Source organism: Cherax quadricarinatus, chromosome 20 (assembly GCF_038502225.1).
Source record: "Cherax quadricarinatus isolate ZL_2023a chromosome 20, ASM3850222v1, whole genome shotgun sequence".
Classification (NCBI taxonomy): Eukaryota; Metazoa; Arthropoda; class Malacostraca; order Decapoda; family Parastacidae; genus Cherax; species Cherax quadricarinatus.
The window spans coordinates 43,287,891-43,308,696 of record NC_091311.1 but is presented as its reverse complement, the minus strand read 5'-3'; the positions used below and the strand labels follow the sequence as shown (position 1 = coordinate 43,308,696).

At 38.2% G+C, this 20,806-nt stretch overlaps 1 protein-coding gene across 10 annotated transcripts in view; it reads left to right on the top strand.

Moving 5' to 3' along the window:
* Positions 1-20,806, top strand: part of rols (rolling pebbles) — a 191,396-nt gene that overhangs the window by 142,974 nt on the left and 27,616 nt on the right. For 5 of the 10 annotated variants that reach the window (XM_053781426.2, XM_053781424.2, XM_053781423.2 and 2 more), the window contains 4 exons: positions 6,220-6,297; positions 12,862-13,107; positions 15,038-15,178; positions 15,940-16,047. In XM_053781426.2, coding sequence (XP_053637401.2) covers positions 6,220-6,297; positions 12,862-13,107; positions 15,038-15,178; positions 15,940-16,047 — 573 coding nt within the window. The remainder of the gene's footprint in view (positions 1-6,219; positions 6,298-12,861; positions 13,108-15,037; positions 15,179-15,939; positions 16,048-20,806) is intronic. The other 5 variants (XM_053781430.2, XM_053781427.2, XM_053781433.2 and 2 more) reach the window with 3 other exon arrangements.

Genomic DNA, 20,806 nt, shown 5'->3' with positions numbered 1-20,806 from the left:
GATGTTAAGTGAATGTATAGGAGCTTTTGAACCAAGTGAGAGAGTAAGTGTGGTAGGGGATCTGAATGCTAAAGTAGGAGAAACTTTTAGAGAGGGTGTGGTAGGTAAGTTTGGGGTGCCAGGTGTAAATGATAATGGGAGCCCTTTGATTGAACTTTGTATAGAAAGGGGTTTATTTATAGGTAATACATATTTTAAGAAAAAAAAGGATAAATAAGTATACAAGATATGATGTAGGGCGAAATGACAGTAGTTTGTTGGATTATGTATTGATAGATAAAAGACTGTTGAGTAGACTTCAGGATGTACATGTTTATAGAGGGGCCACAGATATATCAGATCACTTTCTAGTTGTAGCTACACTGAGAGTAAAAGGTAGATGGGATACAAGGAGAATAGAAGCATCAGGGAAGAGAGAGGTGAAGGTTTATAAACTAAAAGAGGAGGCAGTTAGGGTAAGATATAAACAGCTATTGGAGGATAGATGGGCTAATGAGAGCATAGGCAATGGGGTCGAGGAGGTATGGGGTAGGTTTAAAAATGTAGTGTTAGAGTGTTCAGCAGAAGTTTGTGGTTACAGGAAAGTGGGTGCGGGAGGAAAGAGGAGCGATTGGTGGAATGATGATGTGAAGAGAGTAGTAAGGAAGAAAAAGTTAGCTTATGAGAAGTTTTTACAAAGTAGAAGTGATGCAAGGAGGGAAGAGTATATGGAGAAAAAGAGAGAGGTTAAGAGAGTGGTGAAGCAGTGTAAAAAGAGAGCAAATGAGAGAGTGGGTGAGATGTTATCAACAAATTTTGTTGAAAATAAGAAAAAGTTTTGGAGTGAGATTAACAAGTTAAGAAAGCCTAGAGAACAAATGGATTTGTCGGTTAAAAATAGGAGAGGAGAGTTATTAAATGGAGAATTAGAGGTATTGGGAATATGGAGGGAATATTTTGAGGAATTGTTAAATGTTGATGAAGATAGGGAAGCTGTGATTTCGTGTATAGGGCAAGGAGGAACAACATCTTGTAGGAGTGAGGAAGAGCCAGTTGTGAGTGTGGGGGAAGTTCGTGAGGCAGTAGGTAAAATGAAAGGGGGTAAGGCAGCCGGGATTGATGGGATAAAGATAGAAATGTTAAAAGCAGGTGGGGATGTAGTTTTGGAGTAGTTGGTGCAATTATTTAATAAATGTATGGAAGAGGGTAAGGTACCTAGGGATTGGCAGAGAGCATGCATAGTTCCTTTGTATAAAGGCAAAGGGGATAAAAGAGAGTGCAAAAATTATAGGGGGATACGTCTGTTGAGTATACCTGGCAAAGTGTATGGTAGTTATTATTGAAAGAATTAAGAGTAAGACGGAGAATAGGATAGCAGATGAACAAGGAGGCTTTAGGAAAGGTAGGGGGTGTGTGGACCAGGTGTTTACAGTGAAACATATAAGGGAACAGTATTTAGATAAGGCTAAAGAGGTCTTTGTGGCATTTATGGATTTGGAAAAGGTGTATGACAGGGTGGATAGGGGGGCAATGTGGCAGATGTTGCAGGTGTATGGTGTAGGAGGTAGGTTACTGAAAGCAGTGAAGAGTTTTTACGAGGATAGTGAGGCTCAAGTTAGAGTATGTAGGAAAGAGGGAAATTATTTCCCAGTAAAAGTAGGCCTTAGACAAGGATGTGTGATGTCACCGTGGTTGTTTAATATATTTATAGATGGGGTTGTAAGAGAAGTAAATGCGAGGGTCTTGGCAAGAGGCGTGGAGTTAAAAGATAAAGAATCACACATAAAGTGGGAGTTGTCACAGTTGCTCTTTGCTGATGACACTGTGCTCTTGGGAGATTCTGAAGAGAAGTTGCAGAGATTGGTGGATGAATTTGGTAGGGTGTGCAAAAGAAGAAAATTGAAAGTGAATACAGGAAAGAGTAAGGTTATGAGGATAACAAAAAGATTAGGTGATGAAAGATTGGATATCAGATTGGAGGGAGAGAGTATGGAGGAGGTGAATGTATTCAGATATTTGGGAGTGGACGTGTCAGCGGATGGGTCTATGAAAGATGAGGTGAATCATAGAATTGATGAGGGGAAAAGGATGAGTGGTGCACTTAGGAGTCTGTGGAGACAAAGAACTTTGTCCTTGGAGGCAAAGAGGAATGTATGAGAGTATAGTTTTACCAACGCTCTTATATGGGTGTGAAGCATGGGTGATGAATGTTGCAACGAGGAGAAGGCTGGAGGCAGTGGAGATGTCATGTCTGAGAGCAATGTGTGGTGTGAATATAATGCAGAGAATTCGTAGTTTGGAAGTTAGGAGGAGGTGCGGGATTACCAAAACTGTTGTCCAGAGGGCTGAGGAAGGGTTGTTGAGGTGGTTCGGACATGTGGAGAGAATGGAGGGAAACAGAATAACTTCAAGAGTGTATCAGTCTGTAGTGGAAGGAAGGCGGGGTAGGGGTCGGCCTAGGAAAGGTTGGAGGGAGGGGGTAAAGGAGGTTTTGTGTGCGAGGGGCTTGGACTTCCAGCAGGCATGCGTGAGCGTGTTTGATAGGAGTGAATGGAGACAAATGGTTTTTAATACTTGACGTGCTGTTGGAGTGTGAGCAAAGTAACATTTACGAAGGGGTTCAGGGAAACCGGCAGGCCGGACTTGAGTCCTGGAGATGGGAAGTACAGTGCCTGCACTCTGAAGGAGGGGTGTTAATGTTGCAGTTTAAAAACTTAAGTGTAAAGCACCCTTCTGGCAAGACAGTGATGGAGTGAATGATGGTGAAAGTTTTTCTTTTTCGGGCCACCCTGCCTTGGTGGGAATCGGCCAGTGTGATTATATATATATATATATATATATTTTAATCACACTGGCCGATTCCCACCAAGGCAGGGTGGCCCAAAAAAGAAAGAAAATCCCCAAAAAGAAAATACTTTCATCATCATTCAACACTTTCACCACACTCGCACATTATCACTGTTTTTGCAGAGGTGCTCAGAATACAACAGTTTAGAAGCATACACATATAAAGTTACACAACATATCCCTCCAAACTGCCAATATCTATATATATATTAATAATATATTATATATATATAGTATATATATAATATATTTATATTATTTATTTATTTATTTAATTATTGGGCATAGTGACATTAGTCAAATGAGATGTTGAAACTGACTTCTTGATAGACTAATGATAGATCGGACATCAGTCTACACGTTGTCAATTAAGGATCACATTATACTGTATTTCTCTTTTTCCATCTTGTCAGTATTTTGTATCATTTGTCTCCACATGTTCAGCTTGTTTGGCAAAATGATCATTAGTTTATAAGCCTAATCTGCAAGATTTGGCTAAACAGCACAACATACTTTCCATAATACCATCCTCCAACTTTTGTATATTTAAAGTTTATCCTTTTTCAATGTATTTTAAAGAGTAGCAGCAGGCTTTATTCTCAGCATTTGAGAAAAAGGATGTTTAATGTTTAAATTTGATTTTCAATATTTTCCTATTATAAATAACAGAATTAAAATATAGTTCTGCACCATATTGTTAATTTTAATTTTAATTTCTGAGGAATGTGTATTAGACAGTTAATGTTTGAAAATGTGATCCTAATTATTTGTGTGTAATTTCAAAACAAGTGACAGTATTTTATAAAATAATGTTCATCATGTAGTTCAACATGCAAAAAGCATTATCATGAGCAAGTATTTTCAGTAAAATAATTGTGCTATGAATTATTTCAAGATTAAAACTAAAAAAAAAAAAAATGCCAGTGTAGTTGTGTGGATGTTGGAGGAGAGCATGTTAAATAGGAGTGAATGGACATGAGTGGTTTTTTAATGGATGTGCTGTTGGAGTGCAAGCAAGGTACATTTAATGAAGGGATTCAGGGAAACTGGTTAGCCAACTTGAGTCCAAGAGGTTGAAAGGGTAGTACCTGCATTCTGAAGGAGTGGGGATGTTACAGTTGTAGATAATTGTGAAGTCAGTATACTTCTGGAAAGACAGCAGTTGAATGAATGATGATGAATGCATCTTCTTCTTTGAGTCACCTCTGACTTGGCAAGAGACAGCTGTTGAGTTAAAATAAACATTCATATATGCATACATACATGCACATTGTGACTCAACCCCTGCAAGTGAGTGAGCACACACACGTGTACATATATGATGGAAGCTGGGTTTTCAAATTTAATTTCTTCCAGATGTCGATTCGACAGCGAAAATCGACAACAACCAAAGCAGTTTTTCCCATGAAGAATAATGTAAATAGAATTAATCCGTTCCAGACCCCAAATGATAATATATATTGTACTAACTACTACATAAAACATTAATATGTCAGACAATGGTCCTTCTGGTGGTGTTTCTCTTCTTTGTCTCTTTTCATCACTGACACCTTGTTTTGACTCGCTGGTTCTCTCTCACTAAAACCCGTCCATTGAGGTTTGGTTTAGGCTCCGTTTTAACACTTGTCAAAATTGAGACATTACACTGTCATTGTATATGTTAGAGATGGATGGCCACTGCTTTGTCTGGATGGTATTTTTCAGCAAACTCCTGCACGTGACGCCATTTAGCACATATTTCCTTGACGAGTGCTATATCAATCATGCAGAATCTGTCTTCTTCATACTTTCTAATAACTTCTTTTCTAAACTAGACAGTGCTTTTTATAACTTTTGTTTTTGCTTTCATCTCTTTATCCTCCTTTGGACTCATGATGGCTGATCTCACAATAAAAAAAAATTGCACCAAAATCATAAAATAAAAAGTTCATAAGATATGCTCAAGAGATGTTTACAGCACACGAGGTAGTGGCTATGCTTATTCATACCCATGCTCTCAACCCGTGGTCCAGTGCCCATTCCATGAGTATGTGACCTAAGCCGTTTTATCCTGTTCCATATATGCAAGAATTTGTCCATTGACAACCTAGAGAACATACAAAAACCATGACATTTTTTTTTTTAGCACTTCATTTGAAAACCAATTTATTTGACAAGTAATGCAATCAACAACCAAGGTTCCACTGTACATACATGTATACATACAACACTGTATGTATATATAATACTGTACTATAATAATGGATGAGGAAAAAGTGGATGGTGTATTGGGGCATCTGTGGAAAATTTGTCTGTGGTGATAAAAAGGAATGTACCAGAGTCTAGTGATACCAACAATTTTGTATGAAGGTGGAGCATGGATTTTGAATGCTGTGGCAAGGAGGAGGCAGTGAGATGTCATGTTTGAGAGCAATGTATGATGTAAATAGTATGAAGGGAGTTCAGAGTGTAGAATTTAAATAATGGTGTAATGTCACCAAAGGTATAATTATGAGGGCTGTGGAGAGGTTGTTAAGATGGTTTGGACATGTAGAGAGGGAGAGGGATAGGACAATAGAGTATAAATCTGAGGAAGATAGGAGGGTAAGGGTCATCTCAGAAATAGTTGGAGGGAGGGGGGAGAAAAGTCTTTAATTTTAGGGGTTTGAGCATCCAGCAGACCTTTGTTAGCATGTTAGATAAGAGTGAATGGAGATAAGTGGTTGGAGTATGAACAAAGGAATTTTTATGAAGGGGGAAACCGGTTAGCCAGACTTTGAGACCTGGAGATAGATGGCAGTGTCTCAACTCTGCAAGAGGAGTGGGGAGGTTGCAGTTGGAGGTTAATCTGAATTGTGATGTCACCATACTTCTGGCCCTAGTACTTGAACAAATGATGGTGAATGCATTTTCTTTGGTTCACCTGTCTTGGCAGATGGCTGTTGAGGTAAAAAAAAAAAATTAATATATGTTGAAATTTATATTACGTATATGGTTATTCTGTTTACATTAGTACTAACCCCAGTTTAACTGGTAAATATCTATATATCATCTCATCAAAAAGTTGGTCTCAGGAATTCTAGTTTTGATGTGTATGCAGAACACAAGTCATATTGTTCCAACATTAGGAAAATAAATGACATTAGTTTTTGAAAACAAAATGAATACTGTAGATACTCACCATTAAATCTTGTTTTTAACTTGTATTATGTAATATCAGCTGAACAGAATATAGAACTATAAGTAAATTATGAAAATTATTCAGCACATATATAATAAAAATTTATTCATAGTGTATTTAAAATAAAAATTCTTAAGTTTCAGTTGAGCTGATATCACCATTCATTATCTAACTGAAGCAAAATTAGTACAAAGCAATAACTAACACACACCAACTTCTCTCCTGCCTTGTAGCTCTCCTCTCCTCGGCCGATAAGAAGAGTTCCAAAAATATAAGTCTAGCTCGAAGGATAAAATCTCTTTGGAGTATAGGTACTGATGTGATGCATGAATCTTGCATGTTGTTTTTCATTAGCTTCATTCTGTACAGCTTCAGTTTACAGTAAATGGAATAGATATTGTCAACCATTTTTAATTTGTGGCTTTTAATATTTTATAGTGTTGATGTGCTGTAGATGGCATCACTGCTGAATCTTTATGGGATTAATTTATTTGCATGATTGTCAATATTTAGTGGTAATATAGAACTATTGCTTGCTTTGAATTTGTTTAAAAGCCATGAAATCACTTTTGTTTTTTTCTTAATTTATATGGCTTTTGCAGTGATTGTGTGAATAGTGTATTTCATATATAGTATTGCTCTTTCAATCAAAACACTAGTTGACTGCATCCTTATTACAATTTATAAATAATATATAGCACTGGTCAAACTCGTAAGCTTTATTCAGTCACTATATTTTTATTTTCAATTATTTACCTCTTCAGTACATATTTTAGTTATTTTTATACTTGCCTGATATTCAGTATACTGTACTTCAAGTAATTACAGTAATTGTTAAAGTGATAAATATGTCTGTTTTTAAGCACAGGTAGTTTGGTAAAAGTCCCTATTTTATTTCTTTCAAGTTTTTTCTATTTTGTTTTGTGTACTGATTTTAAATCTGCATAATTTGTTGTGATTAACAAAATCTCTGCTAATTATCTCAGGGGAATAGTGATAATGATTGCATGAATGATTCAAGCCAATAATTCCATATACAGTGATCTCTCAAAATTTTGGGGAGATATAAGCTCTTAGAGGAGACAGCTGATACATAAACTGAAAATATAACTGCACATATTTTGTTTTATAATACTGAAGAGTGCACTTTTATTCAAATTTCCCTCTTTTTTTTTTTTCTAAACTTCCCACATTTAGCAGACATAAGCATTACTATCATTCCTCAGACTTATGAGTATGTGTATATGCCCAAAAACAGGAGACCAGTTGAAAAATCAAGAGTGGAGTTTATTATAACATGGGACTTGTAGGGTTACATTTCTAGAGCTCAAGGGTTGGTTTCAATATCACTATTTAGACCCTCTTATGCTATAATTCTGTTTTACTGTAAAATCAAATAACCCTGAAATAACATACTGTAAAGTAAAACCTTGACTTAACACAATTTGAATTTAATACACAAAAATCTGTGGCCAGACAACATTCAGAAACAATGGACAAAAATCTGTTTAAACTCTGAATTGTACTTCGGGCATTAAATCCACAATTGTCCATTATTGTTGAGGTTATGTGGGTAACTTAATTTTCAGAGTGAACAAAGTTCACTAACCCTGTTGAGATCCCGGCTCACAAACTTTCTCTCGGTGGCAAAGAATTTAAAAAAAAAAAAAAAAAAAATCTTACGAAATGGTAATCTTTTTCCAATGGTAATGACACCAAAAGTACGAAATTTGATAGAAAACTTATGGAATTATGCTCTCATGAAGTTAGAGGTCTCAGCAGTACATACACGTCAGCAATTTCACCCAATTTGAGCCCTATTTTCGGCTAATTCCATTGTTCCAGGTGACCAAATTCATAGCTATTTCACTCGAACTCCATTTGTTCTATCGATCTAGTACAAGAAACTGCCCATTTATCGATTTCAACTACCCAATAAAGTGGTCAGAAATTAGCAATTTGGCCAATTTCACACAAATTTCAAATGATGCAAATTTTAAAATAGGGTCCAGAATAAACAGTGCAAACATTCCTGGCACTAAAATAACATTTTCTCTGTTCATTAGTCATGTCTCCAGTCCCCTCTTTTATTATTCTTTCTTTCCATTTTGAATTTTTATTCACCCAGAAAATAGAAGATTTACTGCTATGTAGACTACTGCATTATTGTAATAAATGTATAAATAATGACGACCCATTGGTGACTGAGTATTAGACTGGCCGGTTGGACATGTATTGGAAGGTGACATCATTTGTTTACTCTTGAACATCGGCAAAAATCAAACATTTCCACTGCTACGAGCTCAATTTCAAGGTACTTTTCATAGTACTAAAACCAATCAAAATCGTCCCTATTTCTGTGATATATCCTCCATTCTATCAAATGAGATCAAGAAAACGAGAATACAATCATAAATACCATACAAAAATACACCTCAAAGTCGGTATTTTAAATAAAAAACAATGGTTTTTTTTTCTCATTATGCACTGCGTGCTGCAGGATTTTTTTATATTGCACACACTGACCATGCAGACGCATTCTCTCACATGTAGGTCTACCCGCTTTCTCCCACTAGATTTGAAACTGCTAGAATTTTGGTGTATTAATACAGCACCAACACTGGCTTGTGAGCCATACTATTATGACACCGACATTGAAAGGGTTGAATCAAGAATTGTCCATTATAGTTATCATTGAAACTCGTAATGCAGATTTATTGCACAAGTGGTTTTAACTGACAAAGCTTCACTTTTAAGGCATTATCAGTAATTTAAATGCTTTATTAACTATGCAGGTAGTAAATGATATATGCCTATTTTCCAGCTCTGATGTCCCTCCCACCTGTGAGAACACAAATGATTTGAATACTGTAGCACCATCATTGATGTTGACTGTTGTTTTGAAAGTTTTCATTATCACATTCTGACCTTAGCTGCATTTGCTTTGTGTTCTCTAAATGATATACAGTAGTACCTTGAGTTTCGGCCATAATTCGTTCCAGAAGGCTGTTCGAGTGCCGTTACCGAACAAATTTGCTCCCATAAGGAATAATGTAAGTTAGATTAGTCCATTTCAGACCCCCAAAAATATACTTACAAAAGCACCTACAATAATACACTTACATAATCGTTTGAGTTGGGAGCTGTACGAAACTCGGGGTCCCACTGTACACTGGTACCTTGAGTTATGAACTTAATTCGTTCCAGAAGGCTGTTCGAGTGCCGATACCGAATGAATTTGTTCCCATAAGGAATAATGTAAATTAGATTAGTCCGTTTCAGACCCCCAAAAATACACTTACAATAGCACTTACATAATTGTTCGAGTTGGGAGCTGTTCGCTGTGTTCACTCTGACTTCCTCATAGTTCCTATAAGCAAATGAAATTTGTCACCATTAAACATCATGTTATTTTTATTTGCCCAATAAAGACTTTGTTGATATTCAGTTGTATACCTTTCAGGATATTTTTTTAATATCTGAATCCAGAGACTAATAAGCTCAACTTAATGAAAAGCTTGATTTTAAAGTGATATCTGTCAAAATACAGTGGACCCCCGGTTAACGATTTTAATCCGTGCAAGAGGGTTCATCGTTATGCGAAATAATCGTTATGCGAATGAATTTTCCCCATAAGAAATAATGGAAATAAAATTAATCCGTGCAAGACGCCCAAAAGTATGAAAAAAATTTTTTTTTACCACATGAAATGTTAATTTTAATACACACAAACTGAAAAAGGCATGCACAATTAAATGACACTTACTTTTATTGAAGATCTGGTGATGATTGATGGGATGGGAGGAGGGGAGAGCATTATCTTCTTACTGTTTAGAAGGGGAATCCCCTTCCATTAGGACTTGAGGTAGTAAGTCCTTTTCTGGGGTTACTTCCCTTCTTTTTTTAATGCCACTAGGGCCAGCTTCAGAGTCACTGGACTTCTTTCGCACAAGATATCTGTCCATAGTGGCCTGTACCTCTCGTTCCTTTATGACTTGCCTAAAGTGTTTCACAACATTGTCAGTGTAATAATCACCAGCACGGCTTGCAATAGCTGTGTGAGGGTGATTTTCATCCATGAAGGTTTGCACTTCAAGCCACTTAGCACAGATTTCCTTTATCTTTGTAGTAGGCAACTTCTTCAATTTCTCTGTCCCCTCCTCTGAACCAGTTTCCCCAGGTCTGGCCTCTTGCTCTTGAAGTTGATCTATCAGCTCATCAGTGGTTAGTTCTTCATTGTCCTCCTCCACCAACTCTTCCACATCCTCCCCACTAACCTCCAACCCCAAGGACTTTCCCAATGCCACAATGGATTCCTCAACTGGCACAGGATTCTCAGGGTTAGCCTCAAACCCTTCAAAATCCCTTTTGTCTACACATTCTGGCCACAGTTTCTTCCAAGCAGAGTTCAAGGTCCTCTTAGTCACTTCCTCCCAAGCCTTACCTATAAGGTTTACACAATTGAAGATATTAAAGTGATCTCTCCAAAACTCTCTTAGAGTCAGTTGAGTTTCTGAGGTCATTACAAAGCACCTTTCAAACAGAGCTTTTGTGTACAGTTTCTTGAAGTTGGAAATAACCTGCTGGTCCATGGGCTGCAGGAGAGGAGTGGTATTAGGAGGCAAAAACTTCACCTTAATGAAGCTCATGTCCCCATAAAGTCGCTCTGCCACGTCTGTAGGATGACCAGGGGCATTGTCTAACACCAGGAGGCACTTAAGTTCTAATTTCTTTTCAGTTAGGTAATCTTTCACATTGGGGGCAAATGCATGGTGTAACCAGTTATAGAAAAATTCCCTAGTGACCCATGCCTTACTGTTTGCCCTCCACAGCACACACAAATTATCCTTGAGGACATTCTTTTGCCTGAACGCTCTGGGAGTTTCAGAGTGATACACTAATAAAGGCTTCACTTTGCAATCACCAGTAGCATTGGCACACATCAACAAAGTAAGCCTGTCTTTCATAGGCTTATGTCCTGGGAGTGCCTTTTCCTCCTGAGTAATGTAGGTCCTGCTTGGCATTTTCTTCCAGAACAGGCCTGTTTCATCACAATTAAACACTTGTTCAGGTTTCAGTCCTTCAGTTTCTATGTACTCCTTGAATTCCTGCACATATTTTTCAGCCGCTTTGTGGTCCGAACTGGCAGCCTCACCATGCCTTATCACACTATGGATGCCACTACGCTTCTTAAATCTCTCAAACCAACCTTTGCTGGCCTTAAATTCACTCACATCATCACTAGTTGCAGGCATTTTTTTAATTAAATCCTCATGCAACTTCCTAGCCTTTTCACATATGATCGCTTGAGAGACGCTATCTCCTGCTATCTGTTTTTCATTTATCCACACCAATAAGAGTCTCTCAACATCTTCCATCACTTGCGATCTTTGTTTCGAAAACACAGTTGAACCTTTGGCAAGAACAGCTTCCTTGATTGTCTTTCTGGTGCCCACAATAGTAGCGATGGTTGATTGGGGTTTCTTGTACAGCTTGACTAGGTCGGCTATACGCACTCCACTTTCATACTTATCAATTATCTCTTTCTTCATTTCTATAGTAATTCTTACCCTTTGAGGTGTAGGGTTGGCACTAGAAGCTTTCTTGGGGCCCATGGTCACTTATTTTCCAGAAACAGCACCGAAAATACTCTAAGTTCTTTATCTTTTAATGAAAACTGAGACAGTTACAGATGCAAAGAAAGGATTTTGAACCCATTCAATGTTTGTAAGGGAAGAGAGTATTCCCTAATTATGGTATGCATATGAAAAAATTATTCCAAAAATTTTGACATTTTCATTGAGGAGAAACTTCAGTCACTAATGAAAATCACTTAAGATTTGGGAAGTACTTGTTTTTCATAGAATCATCCCAAAGTTTGAATTGCAGTTGAACTGCATCCATTTTATTCTGAAACAGTTACATTAATGCCTTGCATTGAAACATTAAGTAAATTCTGTGCCCAACATTTGTTGTGTCCTGGCTCAAAAAGATGCTCGAATACAAAAAAGCTCCTTTCCTCATAACTCTTAAAACAGAGCGAGCAGTTATCTGTGAGATAGCCCTCGCACTTGGATATGATGCCCATTTCTTCACGTGTACCAAATGTCCTAGAATAGGATGGGCTCATTTTGATAAAATTGATGGTTTTGACCACCTCATTGAGTACAGTACATGTTTTAGTTCTTGTGACATTAGTTTAATTGGAAGTGCATGATGAAGATGACAACAGTGGTTATGCGCAATATGTGTAGTTATATTTTTTTTTACCCCATATTCATGAGTGTCATAAAAGGTAAATAAAATCCCAGGAACAAAGTATTACTTGCCCTTTGTTCTTTATAATTACTAAGAAAGATGAAGGGAAATTGGAATTTTTTTTTCTTTAGGTAACCCTGCTTTTGTGGGAAATGGGAGTTGGATTTTTTTTTTTCCTGAAAGCAGCATGTTGAAGATTTTTAGTAACATATTCTAATTGTTTTTGTAACTAAATAAATTTCATAACTTATAAACTCTGTGTCATTTAAATATGTACAATTAAAAATTGTATAGGAAAGGAAAAGTAATTCTTTTGAGTGCAGGAAGTTCCCAATTTATAAACAAGTTGTGCTTCAGGTGTTTCTACTTACAAGCAAATTATTTATACAAAACAATAGTACAAAAGATGTTGCAGACATGTTTGTACTATAGATCAGTAGATGTAAAAATGTATTTGGCTCATAAGTGCCTCTTTTGTATGTGTGGATGTTTGTAATTTGGGGACCTGCTGTATGGTAGTGCTGATATAAAGCAGAATTATTGTCAGACAATTTCCTAAGCTACATCTGAAAAGTATTATTAATGAATTTGATTTATAAAATTATTCTGCTCTACAGATGATGAATGTGATGGTGATACAGAAGCTACAAGTGGAGGAAGTGGTGAGGCAGCTGAGGCCAAGGATGGTGAAGATCTGTACATGCGTCTTGGACTTCTGCTGGGGGAAGGAGCTACTCCGCCAACCTCTGCTTCCAGACCTCCCAGAGCTGCCTCCTCTCATACCTCTTTCAGCTCACTCTCAGCATCTTCAGAAGTCAACACCACAGCCTCAAATAATACCAGTCCAGTTTCAACTTTAAATGGTGAGCATTGTACATGTACATTGATACTATTTTTAAATAAACACCAATACAGGTGTCCCCAAACTTAATCCCTCTCCTCTCTGCATTTACAGCGAATGTTTGCCCGGCAAGACAGCCCCTAAAAATAGAAAAACTTATGGTTTGACTTTGGTTACCAGGAATGGAACCTCCATACATAGCACTGTACCTATGTAAAATAATGGTTTGACTGACAGCAGCAGGACTGGCAGCTAATTGGGTTGTTTGAAGGTCACTTCTAAGCCATTGTAGCACAATACATCACTACAGCTTCACCTTAGTTTCTGAATCACCTTTCAAAAATGACATTGCTTCAGCTCCCTGTGTAAAGAACTACATAAAGCATCCTTTTAAACATTTTTTTTTTTAGCACTTTGGTCATCTCCTACCGAGGCAGGGTGACCCAAAAAGAAAGAAAATCCCCCAAAAGAAAATACTTTCATCATTATTCAACACTTTCACCTCACTCATACATAATCACTGTCTTTGCAGTGATTATGTACAAGTCCCAAAAACCATTCGTTTCCATTCACTCCCATCTAACACGCTCACACATGCTTGCTGGAAGTCCAAGCCCCTTGCCCACAAGACCTCCTTTACCCCCTCCCGCCAACCTTTTCAAGGATGACCCCTACCCTGCCTTCCTTTCCCTACAGATTTATACGCTCTCCAAGTCATTCTACTTTGATCTATTCTCTCTAAATGACCAAACCACCTCAACAACCCCTCTTCAGCCCTCTGACTAATACTTTTAGTAACTCCACACCACCTAATTTCCACACTCCAAATTCTTTGCATAATATTTACACCACACATTACCCTTAGACAGGACATCTCCACTGCCTCCAGCCACCTCCTCGCTGCAGCATTTGCATCCTAAGCTTCACACCCATAAGAGTGATGGTACCATTATACTTTCGTACATTCCCTTCTTTGCCTCCATGGATAACGTTTTTTTTGTCTCCACAGATACCTAAATGCACCACTCACCTTCTTTCCTTCATCAACTCTATGGTTAACTTCATTCTTCATAAACCCATCTGCTGACAAGTCAACTCCCAAATATCTGAAAACATTCACTTCTTCCATACTCACTCTCTCCAATGTGATATCCAATTTTTCTTTAAATCATTTGATGCCCTCGTCACCTTACTCTTATCTATGTTCACTCTCAACTTTCTACCTTTACACACCCTCCCAAACTCGTCCAATAACCTTTGCAACTTTTCTTTAGAATCTCCCATAAGCACAGTATCATCAGCAAAAAGTAACTGTGTCAACTCCCATTTTGTATTTGATTCTGCATAATTTAATCCCACCCCTCTCCCCAACACCCTACCATTTATGTCTTTTACAACCCCATCTATAAATATATTAAACAGCCATGGTGACATTACACCTCCCTCTCTCCTACACACCCTAACCTGAGCCTTACTATCCTCATAAAAATTCTTTACAGCATTTAGTAACTTACTACCTATTCCATATACATGCAACATCTGCCTCATTGCTCCCCTATCCACTCTATCATATGCCTTTTCTAAATCTATAGATGCAATGAAAACTTCCCTATATTTATCTAAATACTGTTCACATATATGCTTCAATGTAAACACTTGATCTACACATCCCCTACCTACTCTAAAGCCTCCTTGCTCACATGCAGTCCTACTCTCTGTCTTCTAATTCTTTCAATAATAACCATACCATACACTTTTCTTGATATACTCGGTAAACTTCTTCCCCTATAATTTTTACAATCTCTTGTCTCCCTTCCCTTTATATAAAGGAACTGTACATGCTCTCTGCCAATCCCTCTTTCATACATTTATTAAACAAAAATACCAATCACTCCAACACTATACCCCCCCCCCCATTGAAAATAATATTTAATTTTTTTTGTTTTTAATAGGTTCCTCAGAAGCTGAGCTCAGGCTTCCAGGTGGTAGGGATCCATCAGTTGAGAGCATGAACTCCTTTATATCTCATGGAGCAGTGTCATCCAATGCCTCTGCCTCTCCTACCACTACACCACGAAGACACTCGGTTACAAGTAAGTATTAACATAACTCCAAACAAAAATACTACAGTTTGATGTGTTTGGCATGTTAGTACTGATTTAAGTGTCTTGTGTAGCTGTGGATGCTTATGGTACTTATCCTGATGTTTATCTGTTAGGACTGGGTTGAATGCTTCACTGGTTATATACCTCATATATTGTTTCCTGTTATGATACATTTATCTTAAGTGCACTTAATGATTAACATCCTTAAATGATCTTAAGCAGTATAAAAACTTACTTCTCAGATGAGTATAAAAAGAATTTAATTTCTGATGTGAAAACCTGTTGTTGTTTTATGGAACAAACTAAATGGGACTCCTTACATATCACAGTGCTTAACACTAAAAATCTCCATTAAACAGTATGGCACTAATAATGAATATTGTATTATGCTGGTTAGATCATTCAGCACAGTATTATGTGCTGCTGCATAAATCTTCAATATGAATAAGCTGAACATTGATATTTACATGGAGAACCCAGGATATACCGTGACTGAACAGACTGGGTGCAATATGCTGAAACAAAAAATACACTATTAGTTGCTTTATTCATTGCTTTTGATAAATATAATAAAAAAAAATACAGAAGTTTATCTGTACAGATAATTTTTGGGCAGTTTGTGGTGAAATAATCATAATGTGTGTGATAATGTAAGGGGCTTATTTATATGATACTCTTGTAAAATGCATTGTATTATACATGCTTGTTTCTTTGTGTTTTGTGTGACTAACTTATGCATGTGATATTAGCATCACAGCCAGGCCAAGTGGAAGAGTTAAGTTTATTTGGAAGGCGAAGATCCTCTGTCAGACGCTCAGCACGTAATGCACATGTGAAAGGCCCGATAGACCCCAAAGGTGAGTAGGGTTTTATTTTGAGTGTTTAATGTTGCTTTTATTTGGTATACTGTTATTGCTCTAACTACATAACCCTGTACTTTTGTTTGTTAACTTAATTAATTAAAAAATTCTCAGTAACTTTTTGTAATGTGGAAAATGTCTAGTACAAGATCACACAGTTCTTTACAAATTATAAATCAATCTACGTAGTTCTTTAAACTAGACTAGGTTTTGCTTGAAATGTTGTGCATCCTGTGGGCTTTCTGGTTATTGTATATGCAGTAATTGGACATAATCTAAGAATAAATCTGAGAACAACTGCTGAAGTATAGTACACTACTTTGCATGTTGATGAGCATATTGACAAACATATTGGAAACAGATAAGGCTAATAAGTAACTAAAATCAAGAATCAAAAGAGTGAAACATGAATGAGAAAGGAAACATAAATTTAAAATAGTTATACATTGGCCCAAAATAAACCTAAGACTGCAAATAGAAAAGAGATTTATCTCTTTTTCCATGTTAATTTATGGTCATGGGGAAGGGAGAGGGTTGTCTGAATTATAGTAGTCATCCCCACATATTCAGGGGCCTTCTTATTTAAGAGTTTCAGTTACCTAACATTTTTGTCGATGGGCAATCTGCAAATGCAGTGGACCCCCGCATACCGTTGGCATCACATAACGTTAAATCCGCATACCGATACATTTTATCGCTAAGATTTTGCCTCGCATACCACTAAAAAACCCGCTCAATGCTATTCGTCCGAGACGCGTCTAATGTGCGGCCTGAGCCAGCCTCACATGTTCCGCCGGTGGCATTGTTTACAAGCCAGCCTCCGCGGTAACATCCAAGCATACAATCGGAACATTTCGTATTATTACAGCGTTTTTGGTGATTTTATCTGCAAAATAAGTGACCATGGGCCCCAAGAAAGCTTCTAGTGCCAACCCTGTGGTAAAAAGGGTGAGAAATATTATCGAAATACTGTGGTACCATGGTCAACTGCTGATGCTGCTGCTGCTGTAGCACCGTCAGCTGCTGCTGCTGCTGTAGCACCGTCAGCTGCTGCTGCTGCTGTAGCACCGTCAGCTGCTGCTGCTGCTGTAGCACCGTCAGCTGCTGCTGCTGCTGTAGCACCGTCAGCTGCTGCTGCTGCTGTAGCACCGTCAGCTGCTGCTGCTGCTGCTGTAGCACCGACAGCTGCTGCTGCTGCTGTAGCACCGTCAGCTGCTGCTGCTGTAGCACCATCAGCTGCTGCTGCTGCTGTAGCACCGTCAGCTGCTGCTGCTGCTGTAGCACCGTCAGCTGCTGCTGCTGCTGTAGCACCATCAGCTGCTGCTGCTGCTGTAGCACCGTCAGCTGCTGCTGCTGCTGTACCACTGTCAGCTGCTGCTGCTGTAGTACCGTCTGCTGCTGCTGCTGTACCACCGTCAGCTGCTGCTGCTGTAGTACCGTCTGCTGCTGCTGTAGCACTGTCAGCGGTTGCTGCTGCTGCTGCTGTAGCACCGTTGTTGGTGTGGCTTATTGAGAATACCAAGAAACAACCCCAGAAGGTTAGCCACCCAGGATAACCCAAAAAAGTCAGTGTCATCGAAGACTGTCTAACTTATTTCCACTGGGGTCCTTAATCTTGTCTCCCAGGATGCAACCCACACCAGTTGACTAACACCCAGGTGAACAGGGAAAAATGCCTGGAACTAGTGCTCATATTGGTGAATTTAAAGCCATCAAAGGTTGGTTTGAGAGATTTAAGAATCGTAGTGGCATACACAGTGTGATAAGGCCTGTTCTGGAAGAAAATGCCAAACAGGACCTACAGTACTCAGGAGGAAAAGGCACTCCCAGGACACAGTGTCTCATCAGTCATTGCTGCATCTTCAATAAAGGTAAGTGTCATTTATTCTTCATTTAGTAGAGTAGTACATGCACAATATATATTGTGCATGTACTACTCTACTATTGTGCATGTATCCTTCTCTTTGTGTGTAGGAAAATGTATATTTCATGTGGTAAAAAATTTTTTTTCATACTTTTGGGTGTCTTGCACGGATTAATTTGATTTCCATTATTTCTTATGGGGAAAATTCATTCGCATAACGATAATTTCGCATAACAATGAGCTCTCAGGAACGGATTAATATCGTTATGCGGGGGTCCACTGTAGATTCAGTTATCCAACTTTTTGTCTTAATAGCTTTTCCGTGCCCAAAGCTCTCTTTTGTATTGGAGATATGACTTCTGAAATACAAAATAAACACATATCTGAAACAAGGAATGTGATTGCACATGTATCTAAATATATATATATATTTTTTTCTTTTTTTTTTTTCTTTTTTTTGAACAAGTCAGCCATCTCCCACCGAGGCAGGGTGACCCAAAAAGAAAGTAAATCCCCAAAAAGAAAATACTTTCATCATCATTCAACACTTTCACTTCACTCATACATAATCACTGTTTTTGCAGAGGTGCTCAGAATACAACAGTTTAGAAGAATACACATATAAAGATACACAACATATCCCTCCAAACTGCCAATATCCCAAACTCCTTTAAAGTGCAGGCATTGTACTTCCCATTTCCAGGACTCAAGTCCGGCTATATGAAAATAACCAGTTTCCCTGAATCCCTTCACTAAATATTACCCTGCTCACACTCCAACAGCTCGTCAGGTCCCAAATACCATTTGTCTCCATTCACTCCTATCTAACACGCTCATGCACGCTTGCTGGAAGTCCAAGCCCCTCACCCACAAAACCTGCTTTACCCCCTCCCTCCAGCCTTTTCGAGGACGACCCCTACCTCGCCTTCCTTCCCCTACAGATTTATACGCTCTCCATGTCATTCTACTTTGATCCATTCTCTCTAAATGACCAAACCACCTCAACATCCCCTCTTCAGCCCTCTGACTAATATTTTTATTAACTCCACACCTTCTCCTAATATCCACACTCCGAATTTTGTGCATAATATTTACACCACACATTTCCCTTAGACAGGACATCTCCACTGCCTCCAACCGCCTCCTCGCTGCAGCATTTACAACCCAAGCTTCACACCCATATAAGAGTGTTGGTACTACTATACTTTCATACATTCCCTTCATTGCCTCCATAGATACCGTTTTTTGTCTCCACATATACCTCAACACACCACTCACCTTTTTTCCTTTATCAATTCTATGATTAACCTCATTCTTCATAAATCCATCCATTGACACGTCAATTCCCAAATATCTGAAAACATTCACTTCTTCCATACTCCTCCTCCCCAACTTAATATCCAATACACAAATAACCCGCACATAGAAGAGAGGAGCTTACGACGACGTTGCGGTCTGACTTGGACCATTTACAATGTCACACTAACCATAAGTGGAGCAGGACAGCTATATATAGGCAGGAAGAGGTAGTGGTGGTAGTAGTAGTAGTAGTAGTGGTAGTAGTAGTGGTAGTAGTAGTAGTAGTAGTGGTAGTAGTAGTAGTAGTAGTGGGGAATTAAGGAGGAGGAGCTAGTCAAATACAAAGAAAGGGGAGCACTGCAGGGGAGCCAGGTGCCCACAGAGGGAGAGCAAGTGCACAGAGGTGGGGGGAAATGGTCCAAGTCGGACCGAAACATCGTCGTAAGCTCCTCTCTTCTATGTGCGGGTTATTTGTGTATCGTTCCAGTCACGGTATTGTGCCTTTTTTTGTTATTTAATATCCAATTTTTCTTTATCTAAATCATTTGATACCCTCATCACCTTACTCTTTTCTATGTTCACTTTCAACTTTCTACCTTTACACACACTCCCAAACTCGTCCACTTAACCTTTGCAATTTTTCTTTAGAATCTCCCATAAGCACAGTATCATCAGCAAAAAGTAACTGTGTCAATTCCTATTTTGTATTTGATTCCTCATAATTTAATCCCACCCCTCTCCTGAACACCCTAGCATTTACTTCTTTTACAACCCCTTCTATAAATATATTAAACAACCATGGTGACATTACACATCCCTGTCTAAGACCTACTTTTACAGGGAAGTAGTCTCCCTCTCTCCTACACACCCTAACCTGAGCCTCACTGTCCTCATAAAAACTCTTTACAGCATTTAATAACTTACCACCTATTACATATACTTGCAACATCTGCCACATTGCTCCCCTATCCACTCTTTCATATGCCTTTTCTAAATCCATAAATGCAATAAAAACTTCCCTACCTTTATCTAAATACTGTTCACATATATGCTTCAATGTAAACATTTGATCTACACATCCCCTACCCACTCTAAAACCTCCTTGCTCATCCGCAATCCTACATTCTGTCTTACCTCTAATTCTTTCAATAATAACCCTACCGTACACTTTTCCTGGTATACTCAGTATCTATTTATAAAGAAATAATAATCATTATACAATTGCAGAATTCCTAAATTTTTCTTGTTTGGAAAAAAATATCTGCTACTGAATTTTGTTTTTACTCATATTTTGTGAATACAAGAGAATTACAAAGTAATTTTTGCTTATGCTGTGAAAATTCAGAATTTAGGTGATTCTTTTGAATTCAGAATTCTATTTTCTGAATCTGGGAGAATTGAGACTAAGATAGATTATTGTAGTGCTAATTATTTTATAAATTAACGATGCTTCACTGATAATTAAGGCATTATTGTTTGTACATGAGTGCAGTAGTGGACTAAGAAATTTGAGCCCCTAGCACCCCTGGCAGCTGCCTGCCTGGCACCCCTTAATCTGGTCTTGCATAAGTGTAGACCAATTAACTTGATACT